Source organism: Hemibagrus wyckioides, linkage group LG05, assembly GCF_019097595.1.
Source record: "Hemibagrus wyckioides isolate EC202008001 linkage group LG05, SWU_Hwy_1.0, whole genome shotgun sequence".
Lineage (NCBI taxonomy): Eukaryota > Metazoa > Chordata > Actinopteri > Siluriformes > Bagridae > Hemibagrus > Hemibagrus wyckioides.
In genome coordinates this window covers 1,639,259-1,657,665 of record NC_080714.1, presented here as the reverse complement: position 1 = coordinate 1,657,665, position 18,407 = coordinate 1,639,259, and the positions used below count along the sequence as shown (strand labels likewise).

At 40.5% G+C, this 18,407-nt stretch overlaps 1 protein-coding gene and 3 non-coding genes across 4 annotated transcripts; all 4 read left to right on the top strand.

The window, feature by feature from the left end:
- Positions 1-466: 466 nt before the first annotated feature.
- On the top strand, positions 467-537 carry trnag-ccc (transfer RNA glycine (anticodon CCC)). The gene has a single exon. It is a non-coding gene; the product is annotated as a tRNA-Gly (tRNA).
- A 1,207-nt stretch (positions 538-1,744) lies between these two features.
- trnar-ucg (transfer RNA arginine (anticodon UCG)) lies at positions 1,745-1,817 on the top strand. The gene has a single exon. It is a non-coding gene; the product is annotated as a tRNA-Arg (tRNA).
- A 517-nt stretch (positions 1,818-2,334) lies between these two features.
- Positions 2,335-2,405, top strand: trnag-ccc (transfer RNA glycine (anticodon CCC)). The gene has a single exon. It is a non-coding gene; the product is annotated as a tRNA-Gly (tRNA).
- Positions 2,406-8,869: 6,464 nt separating this feature from the next.
- On the top strand, positions 8,870-18,196 carry dok2 (docking protein 2). Its single transcript, XM_058390591.1, has 6 exons — positions 8,870-8,986; positions 10,034-10,165; positions 10,490-10,660; positions 12,899-13,001; positions 15,610-15,785; positions 15,877-18,196. The coding sequence occupies exons 1-6, from the start codon at positions 8,870-8,872 to the stop codon at positions 16,915-16,917; spliced, it is 1,740 nt and encodes a 579-aa protein (XP_058246574.1). The 3' UTR covers positions 16,918-18,196.
- Positions 18,197-18,407: the final 211 nt, after the last annotated feature.

The following is an 18,407-nucleotide window of genomic DNA, read 5'->3' as shown; positions in this document are numbered from 1 at the left end:
AGGTCCTCATCACTAAATCATCTGACAGGGTAAATGTTGATCCAGCCTGTCATGAGCATAACACTCTGCTTGTTCAAGTCCAGGGTCTCCAGAATCTTGTGGCAGTCGCAAGTTTCAAGTGCTTCTGAGCTTTCTTGAATTTCTGGCCTGCACAGAACATTGTGCTGATTTGTTGCTTTCCAGGTCCTTCTGGGAAAAGTCTGAAGAGTTGCAGTGAATGTTAGCAATCAATTTGAAGAGAGAAAGCAATTATGTCTTGCAAGCATTCAAGCGAGATTCTATATGTTAGCAAGAAAAGCTCCTAAATGACAAGGTATCAGCATTCGGAGCTGAGGATTGTGGATTCAAGTCCCATCAGGGACTTAAGAAACTGCCAACTGCCCTTTAGTTCAACAACCTTTACTGTTTTATGCAGGGCCTCATCACTAAATGTTCTGCCAATTAGCCATTGCCACTGGTCGGAAAGGCACCAGTGGTGTAGTGGTATCATGCAAGAGTCCCATTCTTGTGAACCGGGTTCGATTCCCGGCTGGTGCAGGCTTGATCTTTGATGTTGTGCTGAAAAAGTTGCCCTCAATGTGGAGTAAACTTGAGCCTCTTAATGGAACTTTCGGTGATATGTTCAGGCGGCTGTTATTCCGAGTAACGCTATCAGCAAAGTGCAGATTTTCCCAAACTGCCTTTAATTCCTTCCTTGAACAGAATGTTTTTTTTTTCTTTCTCTTTTTTTCTTTTGGAGTCTTGTTTAAAGAAGTCTGAAATGTTTTCCAGATCCTTCTGGACAATGGTGAAGGATTGCTGTGAATGAGGACAATCATTTCAATCAAGCTGCTGCCAGACAGGAAGCTGCCTTTGATTCCTTCCTCGCACAGAAAGTTTTGGGAGGGGGGTGTTGTTTTCAAAGTCTTGTGCGAAGAAGGCTGAAATGCTGTTTTCCAGATCCTTCGGGACAATGGTGAAGGATTGCAGCGAATGTGGACGATCATTTTGGACAATCAATATCTAATGGATAAGGCATCAGCCTTCGTAGCCGAGGATTGTGGGTTCGAGTCCCATCTGGGTCAGCTTACAGCAATGTAAGCTGTTCCCTGTGGGTACTCATCACATTTGTGATATGTTCTAGCACAGGTGTGAAAAGAAAGACATCTAAATGGACCTAGAAAACCCAAAATGGAGGCCTAATAGTTCAATTGTCAGCCTTCAGGGATGAGGATTGTGGGTTGGAGTGGTCAACTTATAGTTAGGTCTTAAAAAGTTGCCAACTGCCCTCTATGCCGAGTTCACACTGCACGATTTTCAAAGTCGTCGGATCACCCTTGTTTTCACAGTGCACGACTATCTGGGGGTGCATTCAGTCGCTGCTGTGTTCACATTGCACCATGGATCGGCGACAGGAGCTTACACACTGCATGACTTCACACTAGGAAGAATCGCCGACAACTCTGTCTGGTCCGCAAGAAGTTCGCGATCCAAATGGTCTGTGTGGGGAACAAGGATTGTGTGTTTTGCATAATTGAACAAAGGAATAATTTTGCAGTGTGCTGCTGTGCCTGGTCAAGCAAGCGTTACCTTTACTGTTTTATGCAGGGCCTCATCACCAAATGTTCTGACATTTTACCACAAGGTACCAGTGGTGTAGTGGTATCATGCAAGATTCCCCGTCTTGTGAACTGGGTTTGATGCAGGCTTCCCGGTTGGTGCAGGCTTGTCCTTATGTTTGCGTGGCAAGAAAGGCTTCTGCACAGGCCCAGTGGCCTAATGGATAAGGCATCAGCCTTCGGAGCTGAGGATTGTGGGTTCGAGTCCCATCTGGGTCAATTTGAAATTGTCAACTGCCCTTTAGTTTAAGAAACACTACTGTACCCTGCAGGTCCTCATCACTAAATCATCTGACAGGGTAAATGTTGATCCAGCCTGTCATGAGCATAACACTCTGCTTGTTCAAGTCCAGGGTCTCCAGAATCTTGTGGCAGTCGCAAGTTTCAAGTGCTTCTGAGCTTTCTTGAATTTCTGGCCCGCACAGAACATTGTGCTGATTTGTTGCTTTCCAGGTCCTTCTGGGAAAAGTCTGAAGAGTTGCAGTGAATGTTAGCAATCAATTTGAAGAGAGAAAGCAATTATGTCTTGCAAGCATTCAAGCGAGATTCTATATGTTAGCAAGAAAAGCTCCTAAATGACAAGGTATCAGCATTCGGAGCTGAGGATTGTGGATTCAAGTCCCATCAGGGACTTAAGAAACTGCCAACTGCCCTTTAGTTCAACAACCTTTACTGTTTTATGCAGGGCCTCATCACTAAATGTTCTGCCAATTAGCCATTGCCTCTGGTTGGAAAGGCACCAGTGGTGTAGTGGTATCATGCAAGATTCCCATTCTTGTGAACCGGGTTCGATTCCCGGCTGGTGCAGGCTTGATCTTTGATGTTGTGCTGAAAAAGTTGCCCTCAATGTGGAGTAAATTTGAGCCTCTTAATGGAACTTTCGGTGATATGTTCAGGCGGCTGTTATTCCAAGCCAAACTGTAATGCTATCAGCAAAGTGCAGATTTTCCCAAACTGCCTTTAATTCCTTCCTTGAACAAGATGTTTTTTTATTCTTTCTCTTTTTTTCTTTTGGAGTCTTGTTTAAAGAAGTCTGAAATGTTTTCCAGATCCTTCTGGACAATGGTGAAGGATTGCTGTGAATGAGGACAATCATTTCAACCAAACTGCTGCCAGACAGTGGAGCTGAGGATTGTGGGTTCGAGTCCCATCTGGGTCAATTATAGTTAGGTCTGTAAAAGCTGCCAACTGCCCTTTACTTCAAGAAACACTACTGTTCCATGCAGGTCCTCATCACTAAATCATCTGACAGTGTAAATGTTGAGCCAGCCTGTCATGAGCACAACACTCTGCTTGTTCAAGTCCAAGGTCTCCGAAATGGCATCAGCAAAATTCAAGTGAATTGCTTCTGAGCTGTCTTGAATTTCTGGCCTGCACAGAACATTGTATTGGTTTGTTACTTTCCAGGTCTTTCGGGACAATGGTGAAGAATTGCAGCGAATGTGGATGATTGTCTTGGACAATCAATATCTAATGGATAAGGCATCAGCCTTCGTGGCCGAGGATTGTGGGTTTGACTCCCACCTGGGTCAGTAGTTGTTAGCTCTATAAAACCCTTTAGCTCAAGAAACACTACTGTTTCCTACAGGTCCTCGTTACTGAATCATCTCACCATGTAAATATTGAGCCATATTACTATTGTTTACATATATATATTAATATTGTCATAAGCAAGAAATCTCTGCTTGTTCAAGTCCAAGATCTCCAAAACATAGTGCTTTTGTTCTGTCTTGAATTTCTTGCCTGTACAGAACATTGTGATGATTTGTTGCTTTCCAGATCCTTCTGGAAAAAGTCTGAAGGGTTGTAGTGAATGTTAACAATTTATCTGAAAGCATTCAAGACTGATTCAATCACATGTGTGAGCAAGAAAAGCACCTAGCAAGCCCTGCACACTTGCCCTGCACCTAGCAAGCCCTTCAAGTCTGAAGTATTGCAGTGACTGTTACCAAACAATCTGAATACATTCATGTGTGAGCAAGAGAAGCACCTAAATGCACCTAGCAACCCCTTCACATGCCTAATGTATAAGGCATCAGCCTTCTGAGCTGAGTATTGTGGGTTAGAGTCCCATCTGTGTCAGCTTACAGTGATGTCACATTTGTTATATGTTTTATTACATGTGAGCAAGCAAAACATGTAAATGGACCTAGAAAGCCCAAGAAAGAGGCCCAATGGGTAAAGGGTGAGCCTGCAGGGATGAGGATTGTGGGTTGGAGTGTTGTTCTTGTTAGGTCTTACGAAATTGGAAGATTGGTAGTGTGGGAGAGGACGCAGACGTTGGCTGTTCGGCGCTTCTCCGTGCTATGTTACTGTGCCCTAGTAGCTGGGTAGCCTTAACACTTGCAGTTAATTTGCCGTTTTTTTTACATTGACATCATTTTTTGGATCATTTTTACCTGCTGCTCCTGTTGTCAGGCTGTTGCCTCTGTAGCTGTTGCTGGCCACCATGCTCACTTTCCCTAGTGTTTGCCTGGGGCTAGTTTTAGTTGCTACAAGCTACCATCTGCCTCCATCGACACTGTTGGCTTTGTTAACTTTGTTTCTGGGGCTGTTGGTGGTGGACCTGCTGCTGTGGTCTCCCTCGGCCTGTTGTGCAGCTGCGTGCACATGGACTACAGCTATATTTTTGCAAGGGGATCACATCATATCCACCTACTGCCATGCTCCAGTTTTCAACATCGCAGCTGCTGGAGCTCAACAAGCACAGCCTCCCATTGGATTTTGGAGTCATTAAACAACTGGGACTTTTCCACTGACCCTGCTACGTCCATAGGGGGTCTGGCTGGTAGTTTGTTTACAACAAGACCGGAAACTCCATTCCATCTCTGTGGTCAAAAACTCTCTCCGTTGTAGCTTGATTACATCATCCAAGCACCATCAGCATGGAGCCTGAAAACACTGCTTGAGACTGAAAACAGGACTTCAGTGTTCTTTGTCCTCTGGCCAAAAGTAACACTACATCAAACACTAAAGTTGACCTTTTTAATGTCCAGTCCCTAACAAATAAATCATATCCTTAATCCATAATCACATTTTGGAGAACGGGATTGATCTGTCTGACTGATACCTGGCATAAACCTAAGGTTTACTCTGTTTTAAATGAGTCTTGCCCTCCTGGATATACTTACCTTGAAAAAGCCCAAACCACTGGTCGCAGTGGGGGTTTGGTCGTAATCCACCGCAGAAAATTGAAACTGTCACCATTCCCTCTTCCTAAATTGTCTACCTTTGAATGTCTGGCAATTAAATGTAAGCATCCACCCTTGAGCAAGGCCCTTAACCCTCTCTGCTCCAGGGGCGCCGTATCATGGCTGACCCTGCGCTCTGACCCCAACCTCCAAGGATGGGATATGCGAAGAAAGAATTTCACTGTGCTGTAATGTATATGTGACAAATAAAGGCTGTTTCATTCATTCATTTCATTCTATAACATTACTCCTTATTTACTGGCCACCAAAACAACACCTGGTTTTCCTCACATCCAGTGTGTTGATACTTGGAGACCTGACCATCTATGTGGACACTCCCTCTAATCATTTTGAGTTCCTAGAACTTTTGGACTGATTTAAACTGAAGCAGAATGTTGAGGTCCCCACCCATAGTAAGGGCCACATCCTTGATTTAGTCATTTCTATCTCAAATCTCCAAGTATATGACCTGGGTGTCTCTGACCATAAAATCATTTTGATGCATCTTCCTTTATATACATGAAATTCCAAGACACAACATTATATCCATTTCATAAATCTGAAAAATATAAATCCTTCCGATTTAAATTCTGGCATAAAAACTTTGTCCACTGTTCCACAATTCTCCTCAGTGAGTGAATTAGTGGACTACTACAATAATGGCCTCCAGAATATCCTTGAGGCCCACGCTCCTGTTAGATCACACATGATCACTTTTTCAAAATCTACACCGTGGTTTACCAGTGAGCTCCATCAAATGAAAACAGCTGGGCGTGCCCTCTTTTTTAACTACTCTAACTTTCCATTAAAAATGGCTTATCGAGAACATCAAAAAAACTACTCCAGAGCACTTGCCACTGCCAGATTGCAATATTACTCAAATATAATTAATATAAATCCCGGCAATTCAACTTTTTTCCATAATAAATCATCTGCTCAGACCCCAAAGTCATTCTTGTAGCAAGTTTCTTGGCACATTTCACCACCAAGGTTCACACTATCCACTCCTCACTGTCTGTCTCCAGCCCCCCAACCCTAGACTTGAATAAATCAAAACCAGAACACTGTCTCTCAGTTTTCTGTCACCAAAGTGAGAGACATAGTGGGTATCATACAGAGGATGAGACCCTCTCCCCATTCCCCTGGTAAAAGTTAATGTCTCAGACATAAGCCCCTTATCACCAGCATTATTAACTACTCTTTCCAGAGAAGTAGAGAAGTTCCAACAAAATTAAAAACTGCAATAATCAGACCACATCTAAAAAAAACCCCTTGGATCATGAAGTTATTGCAAACTATTGTCTCCAACCTTCCGTTCCTGTCAAATGTCCTGGAAAAGGTTTTCTTAGCCCAGCTTCAGGAACACCTCAAAAAATATAATCTGTTATATATACACTACCAGTCAAAAGTTTGGACACACCTTTTAATTCAATGTTTTTTGTTTAGGGATTTATTTTCTACATTCTAGAACAATCCTGGAGAATTCAAAACTATGAAATAACACACATGGACTTAAGTAATCCATATGTAATGACAACAAAGAACAGTCAGTTGTTATTTTAAGACACGAAGGTCAGGTGTTCTGGAATAGTTCTTGCAAGAACAGTATTGTCAAGTGCATTTACAAAACCCATCAAGCACCATGATGAAACTGGCTCACATGAAGACCATCCCAGTAAAGCAAGACCAAAACTTACCTCTGCTGCAGAGTTTAGAGTTACCAGCCTCAGAAATCACCAATTAACAGCACCTCAGATTAGAGGCGTTATGAAGGCTTTACAGAGCATCAGTAGCAGACATATCTCAATATCAACTGTTTAAACAAGATTATTGTGTATCATCAATGATCTTTTGATGGCCGCTAACCAGGGCTCCCCATCACTTCTCATCCTCCTGGATCTCACAGCTGCATTCGATACGGTCAACCACAAAATTCTCCTTCACCGTCTACAGCATATAGATTTTCTGGCACTGTATGTGGCCCTTGGGGATGCCAAATCACGGCCCCACTCGGTCAATTGTGGTGTGCCTTTTCAACATCTACATGCTCCCATTGGGCCACGTCATTGGCAAGCATGGAGTTTCATTCTATTGCTATGCTTTTACTCTCTCCAACTCTGTTAATAACCTGGGGGTCAAGTTATTATCTGTCATTTGAATCACATGTCCACCATCTCTGTAAAACTGCATTCTTTCATCTCAGAAACATAGCCAAACTCTGCCCTTCCTCTCCCTCTGTGATAATGAAAGGCTGGTCCACGCCTTTGTCTCCTCCAGGACTGAGTATTGTAGTGCACTCCTCATTGTGATCTCTAGCAGGAGTCTTCAAATGCTCCAATACATTCAAACAGTGCTGCCAGGATCCTTATGAAGGTGCGGAAATATGAGCACATCACTCCAATCCTTTAGTTCAAGAAAGACTACTGTTTCCTGCAGGTCCTCATGACTTAATTAACTGACAGTATAAATGTTGAGCCAGCCTTTCATAAGCAACAACACTAATAGTTCAAGTCCAAGGTCTCTAAAATTTAGTAGCATCAGCAAGTTTCAAGTGCTTCTGAGCGGTCTGGAAATTTTGGCCTGCACAGAACAGGGTGGTTTGTTGCTTTCTGGGCCAGTGACCTAATGGATAAGGCATCAGCCTTTGGACCTGAGGATTGTGGGCTTGAATCTCATCTGAGCCAGCTTACAGTGAGGTCTTTAGAAATTGCTAACTGCCCTTTAATCCTAAAACCACTCCTGTTTCCTGCTGCTCCACCACATTCCATGTCACACCTTCAGGTATGTGGACTGTGGGTTAGAGTGGTCAACTTCTAGTAGGTCTTAAAAAGTTCAACAACCTTTATTGTTTTCTGTAGGGCCTCATCACTAAATGTTCTGACAAGTAACCCTTTCCCTATTGCTACAATGCACCAGTGGTGTAGTGGTATCATGCATGATTCCCAGTCTTGTGAACTGGGTTTGATTCATGGCTGGTGCAGGCACATCCTTTGCCACCTTTCATGCTGGGCCTTTGTGTCTTTGTAACTGTGGAGTAAATTTGAGCCTTTAATGAAACTTTCTGAATGGCATAAGCGTTTTGAGCTATGAATTGTGGGTTCAAATTATATATCCCCCTAACCCTAACCCTTGGTTCAATTATATTTAGGTCTTTAGATGTTGATGACCCTTATGTATAAGTGCCTTTCTCTGCAGGTGTTTATCACTAAGTGTTTAGAGAATTCCCCATGGACATTATAGTGAGTAGTTGTCTGCTGGTGTGGTTTCAAGCATTGCTATAGGATGTGAGTCAGTAGTTCATTGAAACTTTTCTATTATATTTGAAAACCTTCTTAAATGTAAAGTCATAGATACCAGTATGTACTTGTGTTTTATAAGATTCCACATAATATACAAATTCGTGTTTATGCTTTACATAAATTACCTCTAGAGGGCACCAGAGAATCAACAATAGTGGAACAGGAACGTATTTCATCAGAGTTTGCAGAATGATTTCTATGATCTTTGAGCATTTTCTATTTAATTTTGGAAACTATTTGAACTTAGCAATTTAATTTGAAATTAACTGAGCCATTTATTATACACTGTAAGCCCTACATTGTGAGTGTGCATGTGTGTGTGTGTGTGTGTGTTTCTGGCAGTGGAAACAGGATGTTAGCAAAAGCAGCGGACCACAGAGACGAGATGACACTTTAAGTGTTATAACAGCTATTCTTAGATGTGCAAATCATACTGACCATTTCATAAATATTTCAATGAACTAGAAATGAACTTGAACTGTCTGTCTTTGCTTGTTATCATTTGTAATAAACAGAAAACAGTTTGTAAACTGTAAATGAGGAAATAAAAACACTTCACCTGTGTTAGGTGGAAGGAATTACATTCAGGAACTAAGTACTGACATTTGACATTTTAAGCATGTTAATTATTGCAGTTTTTTGGGACCCACGTCATGCATATCTCTTGTTGCAGAGTGTTGCAAAAGAACCCATCTGGGTTATACAGGATGTACAAATGGCGGAACTTGGTGATGTTAATTACGTCACGAGCAAAATACGCAGGAAAGGGGTGTGGCTCTAGATGAAAGAAGCGGTAGAGGTTGTAGTTGTTTTAAAGAGTAGTGCGAGACAGAGAGACATGGAGGAAGATATTAGAAAGAAGGGTATGCTATATTTGCAGCAGCAAAGATTCGGAAAGGTAAGACAACATGCCTGAATTAACCTGCTTTAAAATAACTGCGAGAAACAGGTTTCGGTTGTCTTGTTTTAGTGAGTGTCAGTGGACTTCTGCTTAACAGATGAAATGCTGATCGAGCCCCAAAGCACACAACAGCTTTCTGTGGATCTATAAATTGACATTATGATCTTATAAATAAATTCAATTGCTTGTTGTGTCTAATCCTATCAACGGAGACGATCTGTACACTGATTGGGGCTGTACAGAAATGATTGCTTAATTCAATACTAAGTAAAGTTTCACTAAAGACCTTACAAAACTCCAGGTATTGTAAATTGAATGCAAGTGCAATGTTTCCTGCTGATAACAAAATAACATCATTGTGTAGGCCTTGCCATCCACATTCCACAATGATTATTTAGTATGACGAACACCTGACAGTTTTTGAAGAAGGTAAAAAGGGTAGAAAATTGAAAGGATTTTGGTATATTGCTCAGAAACTGTTTGCATTAGATCACAATCTCAAATCAGATGTTGTGAAATATAGATCATAGCCTGCAGATGAAATATTCCGTAACCTTCTGCTGTCCAGGCTTCACTATTTTGTAAGAAAAGGATCTCTACTGTCTTTCATATATGTGGTTAGGAGTTTTAGATTTCTGTTGAAGAAACTTTCTGTTGTAGGGCTTCACATAAAACTTTAAGGGTTTGCCCTAAAGTGGTAGTCCAGAAAGCTCCAGGCTCCAGCGATGTCCAGGAGGTCTGCTGTAGTTCATCTACCTGTCAAAACCTCTGTAACTCAAATAATTTAAATGATGTTAGCTTGGATGCAGAATGCTAGTGTGTTACAGTGATGCGAAGCTCAGGAATAAAAACTCCATGTCTGTGAGAATATTATTTGGATGAAGAGTGTGATGTGTGAAGCGTTGGATTATGTTCATAAAGCTGCAAGCTGCACTCTAAGGGGATTTATTTTAGAGTTTCCTGGCACTAAAAATGGTCATTAAAAGGAAACCTTGCTACCAAGTCTAGGCCTGTGTTTTAAAACAATTTGTTCGACTGTTGCAGAAGTGGAGAAAAGTATGGTCTATTCTGTACCGAGAAAGCTCCTGCTCGATCTCACGGCTAGAGTTTTTTGAGTGTAAAGATGGCGGAAACAGCACGTTGGAGAGATCCAAATGCAAGCCAGACAACAAAAAGGTGAGTGACAAAGACCAGCAGGAAAAACGTCACAAAGTGCAATGTTTTCAGCACATTTAATACTATCATTAAAAAATATATTTACTTATTTTTATGTTTGATATATTTAAAGACAGCAGTTGGCTCATTGTTTTTTGTTTAGAAAGGACAGTGTGTCTCAGACTGACTCATACTGAGCAGCTCTGTTAGTTTTGTCCTTCATGGAAAGATATTAAATGATTCATACAAGCAGTTTCTTTTCTTTTCTTTTTTTTTTACATGTAATATAATAAAATGAAAGATTCAGCTTTGTGATATCCCATAACGTCTGCTTTAATGCTGCAGATTATCAGACTGAGTGACTGCGTCCGAGTGTCCGAGGCTGCGGAGGTAGACGGCTGCCCGAAGGACTGCAAGGCTTTCTTGGTGGAAACTACTGAAAAGACATTTGTCTTTGCTGTAGAAATGATTGAACTAGAAGACTGGATGCAGAAACTGTGTGAAATTGCATTTCCTGTAAGTAAGAACTAACTTCTGTTGCAACAACACTTGCTGTTCATTTCTTCCACTGACTGAAATGTTTTTGTAAGCAGTTTGCGACAATGGAACGAAGACGATCTCATGTAGATTTTACACTGTAGAGGGATTTTAAGAACTCTATCATGAGACACTTCCTATTCAGAAACCTAAAATAAGCATGAGTAACCTATATTTATCAGTGTGTACAGCTCAGACTGAGTGTTTATGGTTGCCGTGTTAGACATAACGTTAGTAATACATTTTTACAGATTATTTTTAAATAACAGAAGACTCTTCTTACACCACGCCAATTTACCAACAATTACAAAGCTTTATTAAGAACAAGAAGTCAGACTTTTTTTTATCCATTTATAGTTACATTAGTACAATGTTGTGGAAAGTCTGTAAAACAAGTTCCTGGTTCTACTTCCTTTCTTCTCTCTCTTGAAGCTCATAAGACAAATAAACTGCAGCTTGTCATGTGGGTGAGAAACCGCTGACAAGGGTTAACTCCTCTGTCCTGAAGACACCAGAAAACTTTACCTTTGACACTGGAGACTCCTTCCAGAAATGTCACTTTATTAACTCTTACTGATTAACATTTCATTTTGTTAAGCAATGACACACACACACACACACACACACAGCTGTGTTTGAATATGTGAGCAGGGGAGGTCCTGTACATGGCTGTGGATTGGTGAAGTGGCTTGTCTATAATTTTGATCAAGATCTCCAAAAGATCACTTTTGCATTTCAAAAACCAGAGTCAGATGTTTCCATGAGATTGAACCTGACCTTTTCTGGGTGCAGTGTTTCAGAAAGATAAAGGGTAACGCGCAGACATGAACATGAGCTGTAGCTTTTGGACCAGAGGTTAAGCTCAGACACGCTGAAAGGAACCATAACTGATACTTGTGCACTCTGAAAATAGGTAAAAATTTATATGTGTAGAAAAACATGCAGGAAATTTCGGTGACTTTCACTCATCAAACCTTTATTTATTTCTCTCTGAAATCATAATCGGATAATCGCATAAAGTTTCTTAACAGTCGTCTCAGACAAATCCGCACTGATTATCTGATTTATGTGGATTAGATTGCACTCGAAGGTTACACTGTAACCATAACACTGACATACTTAGCGGTTTTAGCTAGCTAGTACCGGCTAACTAGCTGTGGTTATGATTATGTTTAATACCAATAGATTAGATATCTTTAATTAAACAAAAACGAGGAAGCTTTAAATTAATGGACAGAAAATGAAGAGTGTTTGTGTGATTAAATTATATTTAAATCACTGATGACAACATCAGATACTAATAAATCTAGTAAAGCTGTAATAAAAAATATCTCTGTTTACACTGCAAGATTTTAAAATTGATTTTTTATTAAAATTTTTTTTTATTAAATTATTTTTTATACTAGTCTTCCATTTAATTTTTTCTCTCAGTTGAGCTGTGATCTGATTGGTCGAGAGATTAAAAAGTAAATAAATGTTTAAGAAAATCTGTCGCCTTAGGAGAAAAGAAAATCGTTTGTTTTTTCAGTAAAGAATAGGTCTATATTTCTATATATTTTTTAATTTATGTTCAATTTATTAAAGGATTATGGCCTGTCTTTGTCTTTGCGATGGACATTGTGAGTCACAGTCATCGTTTCACTAACAGCAGATTCTACCACGAGATACGATCCAAGCGCAGGGTGCTTCGTATCATGTGCCGATAAACATTAACTTCTAAATGCAGATGCAGTAAATAAAGCAGGTTTTCCGCAATGGGATTTTTAGCACAATTTAAAAGATAAACTAATGAAATATTGCAGTTTGATAATAAAGATTCTGATGAAAGGAAAATGCATACAAACCTTTTGCAAAGTGATAATAATGAGGTGTGTGGAAACGTTTATATTTCCGTCTGGTCATCATTCACACCATTAATGATTTTAATAAAACATTTCTAGCATCAGCAGCGGTAGTTAGCGTGCACACAACACAACAATTCTTTAACGATGTGTGATTTTACGATCATGTAGCGTGAACTGAGTTGAAAGACTTATCACAACAGCACTGTAGGATAAAATAAAAATAAAAACCCAACCCTGTAATGCTGACTGAGCTGCTGTGACTTTATTAAAAATGTGCACAATGTTGTGACTGTTACAAAAGAGAAAATGACTCACGGATGACTAAAGCGAACCCGTGTGGATTAATGTGAGTGTCTGTCTCTTGTGCCGGTAGATGAACTGGAGTGAAAGAGGTGCGGTCAGAAGGAACAGTTTACCCCAGGACTCAGACGACGTCTCCATGACGGACAACTTGCTCTACTGTGGGAAAGAAGCTGGTGAGAACAGGGCAGATTTTACAGAAATAAGAGGAACTGCAGGACATTTGAAAGCAGCTTGTTTAGTGTGTGTGTGTGTGTGTGTGTCTGTGTGTCTGTGGTGTTTTCAGAACACTAACACCAACTTGGTCACACACTGAAACTTGAGCCACTTCTTCATTTCCCTCTTATGCAGTGGAAAATTGTGGCCTATTTTTCCTGTTGTGTGGCGGAAGAAAACCTAACACCAGTGTCCGCTGTCTCTGCAGACTGTTTGCTTATCTGTCAGAGAGTGACACATCCTGCTGCCAGCGTCTCGGCACCTCGAGCCTCCACATGTCGTCACAGCCCTTCATATTCAGTGTTAAACCTTTTGGCGGTAACCTTTTTTGAGGTTAAAGGTTACCGTAGAAACAAATCTTTCAGCATGAATAAACGTCATGTGCTTTGATTATCAATAACGATGCACTACGCTTAATAAAGCAAAAAGAAAAGAAAAAAGAAAACACCCACAATAACCAACAATCCTTGTGTCGGTTAGTAAAATTAACCCACAATAACCAACACTTTTTGATTTGTAAAAAAAAAAAAAAAATGCAAAATTAAAAAAGTTAAAAAGTTTTAGGATAAAAATTCATATTACTAAATAACACTTACTTTTGTTTATTTATATATTTTTTAAAGCTACTTATGTTTCCGTTTTTCGAGGTGTATTTTATAAATACTGTATTGTTTCCATAGCAACAGCTGATTCACGTGTAAAATGGACGTTTAACTTTATAAACAGATTAAACAGATAAATGTTATGGAAGGAGTCTGTAATGATGGTCAGAGAGAAAAACAACTGACCTTTCTGATTTCTTTCTTTCTTTCTTTCTTTCTTTCTTTCTTTCTTTCTTTCTTTCTTTCTTTCTTTCTTTCTTTCTTTCTCTATCTATCTGCACTTTGTATGTAATTCCTATCGTTTTGTCTTAGTTTGTACGAACTCATTCCCTTACTGAGGTTTTTTATCTTTTTTTTTTATCTATTTTTATCAGGACACGAGACACTGTGTGTTTTAACCATGAACAGTGTAGCGGTTGGCGGCGCTCCATGTCATGATGTTGTATAATAAGGTTGCCCCTCATTGGATTTGTGCGCACTCAGGAAGGTTTTACGTCAAGAAAACTCAGTTCGTTTTGACACCAAGTAAGAAAGTGTTTCCCCACAAACCCCAAACTTCCTGAACGCAGCAGTCACCTGGCAGAGAGAGAGAGAGAGAGAGAGAGAGAGAAGACGATAACGTTTAGTTGTGTCTGTAATGTTTTATCTAAAATACCAGAGATCATGAGTTTATGACTTAAAAAATGCACCTGGAAGCAATCTCTCTCTCTCTCTCTCTCTCTTTCTCTCTCTCTCTCTCTCTCTCTCTCTCTCTCTCTCTTTATCTATCTCTCTCTCTCTCTCTTTTTATTTCTCTCTCTCTCTCTCTCTCTCTCTTTTTATTTCTCTCTCTCTCTCTCTCTCTCTCTCTCTCTCTCTTTTTATTTCTCTCTCTCTCTCTCTCTCTCTCTCTCTCTCTCTCTTTATCTCTCTCTCTCTCTCTCTCTCTCTTTTTATTTCTCTCTCTCTCTCTCTCTCTCTCTTTTTATTTCTCTCTCTCTCTCTCTCTCTCTCTCTCTCTCTGTACTATTTCTGTAATACTCGTGTGTGTGTACCGGAAGGAACTGTGTCATCCTTTGCTCTGTTTCGAGAGGGAGAAGCTCAGCAAAGCTGCAAACAGAAGCTTTAATTTTTGCTGGTTTTAAAAAGATAAACTTCCCCTCGTAGAGGAATTGGAGCTCCCATAACCACATGTTACATATAAAATAAGCAGCAGCAAAACCACATCTCTCCAGTGCATGAGCAGGATTATTTTTTTTGCTACCTGACTTGTGCAGCTCTGAGGCAGCAGCATGGCCTATATTACATAATTACATAACATCCATCAGCCTTACTGCGCTTCTAAAAACCCAGTCCTTACTTTAATGGTCTGAAAAGTTTTTACCAAAACCTCCCAGTTTGACACCTTGAAGACGATCGATTGTAACAAGCTGCTGAATGTTGACGCTCTAGTTCAAAAATAATTGCACTCCAGAGGCTGAAGAGATTCTCTCCAGGTTTGAACAACTGATGACGCAATAAATAACACGCACTGTTTTTCCAGTTGCTTTTCACAGTTTATTAACAGTTATATATATTTATAAGAACGATGAGTCGTCTGAGATTTAAGCTGTTATCCTTTTAAAGCTCAGTTTAATGAGGAAGCTCTAAACATTCCTGGTCTCACTTACGTTATAGCAGCTATAAACAGCAGGTCAGTTCCTTTAAGTTATTTAGACAAAAAAAAGTACAGCTTTTCCTTTTACAGAGAAATCAGAAGCTATAAACTATTCTGTCCTGAATGTGGAAAAGTTACAGCTTTAGCACTGAGCGCTGACACTGTAGACTCCTTCCATACCCGTTTAAAACATGATGTACAAGTCCTCATTACGAGAGAGACAAACCATTGAAGAAAATGTTGTGTTGTTTTCTTGCATGATTTCAATTCCAAGTTAAACCTTTCCACTTTCAGTGTTAATAATGATAAAAACCCTTCTCTTGTCTTTAGCACTGAGGGACTTCAAGGTGGTAATCAGACGTACAGATGCGGCGGAGAGGTGTGGGCTGAAAGGACATTACTTGCTCCGTACAGACTTTGACAGCTTGCTCCTGAAGGAGCCCAAGACAGGAGAAGTGTATTTCACCTGGCCTTATCGGTTCCTTCGTCGGTTTGGACGAGACAAGGTACGATTCTGTTACTTCCTGTGATCTAACAATAAACAACATTTTATACACATTAGGCATCATAATAACATGCGTCTTTGTCAAAACACAGACAACATTCTCTTTTGAGGCGGGAAGAAGGTGTGACTCCGGTGAAGGCAACTTTGAGTTTGACACCAAGCAAGGCAACAGCATTTTCCAGAGCGTGGAAGCTGCCATTAACTTACAGAAAGCTGGAATTTCACAGCAACAGTCTTCAAATGGCACTCGAGAAACTTTACCTATGCCACAGCCTCCCAAAGTAACTCCGCCCACAGAGGACGGCTCTACCGTCTACAGCATGCTGAGTGAAACGGCTATGAAGGACAAAGCCAGACAATCTCCGCCCCATCGTTCCAGACTGGAAACACCTACAGATAAACACCTGACTGGGGTTAAGAGTTTAAACCTTGACACGAGGCCACTGCCGAGAAAGAACCAGGTCAAGAACTTCCGCAGCTGTCCTTTAGCCAACACGGAAGATGAGGCCTATTCCCGGGTCACGGCACCACTTTCAGATAAAGAGATTCCAGACCGAGTCGTGCACGAAGAGCAACACCAAACGCTTCGTGCATGTGCCAGTTCCCCAGACCCAGAGTACTCGCTTCCATTCGACAACATCAACAAGAAAGTCATGATGGACATCTTGGCGTCATCACATTTGGGACCACAGAAGGAACCTTGTTTGAGTAATGAAACTACAGACAGTAACGAGAAGACTGTAGAACCACTTTATGACAGTATTGATGAATCTGCCATCAGGTCTTTCCCACAAAAACCCAAAAGACATTCAAGTAAATATCCAGTGGAACACATTTACGATGAACCCGAAGGCTGCGCCACGACGCCTCATGCTCCGACAGCGCTCTACGATGACCCAGAGGAAGTCCGTGGTAACGCGTGGAGGACCCTGGGTGCTGTAAACGACCCGAGCGGACACGAGTTCCCTTACAACGCCCACGTAGATGACTACGCCGTACCCAAACCTCCCAGGAGAGCCAGAATTCCAGAGCAGGAAATCAGGAAGATAGGAATACAGGCTGAAGATGACGAGGACTCTTCTCCGTATGATAACGTGATGGTGAAAATGAAAACTAGTTCTCTAAATGAATAAACCTGCACATCCTTCCTTAGTCTGTTGACTTTGTGGAAGTCTTTCAGAGCCGAGCAGGTCGTGTGTGAAGAAAGGAAAAAGACCTTGTCGATTTATTTTTATGAAAGCGAGCATGAAAAGACACTGAACTAAAGAACACTCGGTTCGACGTGGAAGGAATAAATCCCGTGCAGCTGAGTCACACTTACGACCCGCGACTGATTATTTTCCCGTAACAACACGACCCCAAGTGTTTTATTTCAGCTGTGATCCTTTTTCTATTTATTACAGAACGACACCCTGAACTTTTTGTCCATTTTAATATTTACGCACCGAGCACTGAGTTTCTTCCTGCCATCACGTAAGACACAAAAAGCAGCAGCTTGTCATGTTACTGAGAAACCGCAGAAAAGAAGTTCCAGTGCTGACGCTGGAGACTCCTTCCATACACCCGCATTTTAACATGTTTATGTATCATGTCTCCTGTACCAACCCCTGGGAACAAGCTGTTACTATAGAAACAAGTGCATTAATACAAATGAAATTAATATAAACCTGTGACTTTGTAGCTGCACTACTGTCAGAGCTGCTGTTAGGGAAAATAATAATCAACGCCTTCTGACCAATCAGCATACAGAATCAGGAACTTGGCATGGAAGGAAACTTTGTTTATTATCAGTAATCAGAGTGCAATTTGTAAGAAGTCTGTATATAAACCTGGTGAGTTATTAGACCATGTGACCAGGATGTTAATGAGTTTTTGGGATAATTTAATGTCCATGTTGTTGATAGAATGATAAATGATAAAAAAAAAAAAAAAAAAGCAAGACGCAAAATTTCTTCGTGTGTGTATGGTGTGATGAAATATATGTTATAATTGTGTATGAGATTGTGTACCACAGCTTTTTTTCCACACTCCCTGAAGCACACACTCATTTCTTCCAGTGTGATTGATGTCTTGGGGAAATTTTAGCTTGGGTGTTTCAGTGCTACATGGCTGAAACCACACTGACCTTCTGCAGCGAATTCACTTCAGGCTATAAACAGCATCATAATTCAGTCGGACCTGAAGCTGTGTATTACCACTTCTCTTTGTAGATTTCTGTAACTGTGTTGAAGGTTACGGTCAGTGCTAGTTAAAGTTCTCACGAGCTGTCTGAACCCGGCGGTGCTTGGTTCCTTATCCAGGCAGTGACCGTTTTGTGTGGTGACACTGTGTGGTGTTCATGGTGCATGTGGACTCGCAGACTAATCCCTTTGTTTCCAGGAATGTGTGAATGACATGAATAAAACGCTGAACAAACTGAAGTGGTGTTATTCATGCAGTCTGAGTTTATACATGATCTTAGCGCCGAGAGATACGACGAGAGAAAAGTGATATTGTGATGCATTATGATAAAATATGCATACATTTGATTTATTTTAGTTGGATTAATAAAAAAACATTAGAATGGATATTAAAATATCCATGTTAAAAAAACATTAGAATAAAAAATAATAAAAAATTAGAA

Excerpts from the sequence above, each read along its gene's own strand:
- dok2 (XM_058390591.1), top strand. The coding sequence starts at position 8,870 with ATGAAAGAAGCGGTAGAGGTTGTAGTTGTTTTAAAGAGTAGTGCGAGA. Across the intron at positions 10,661-12,898 it reads TGTGTGAAATTGCATTTCCT|ATGAACTGGAGTGAAAGAGG; the intron begins GTAAGTAAGAAC and ends TTGTGCCGGTAG. Across the intron at positions 15,786-15,876 it reads GTCGGTTTGGACGAGACAAG|ACAACATTCTCTTTTGAGGC; the intron begins GTACGATTCTGT and ends GTCAAAACACAG.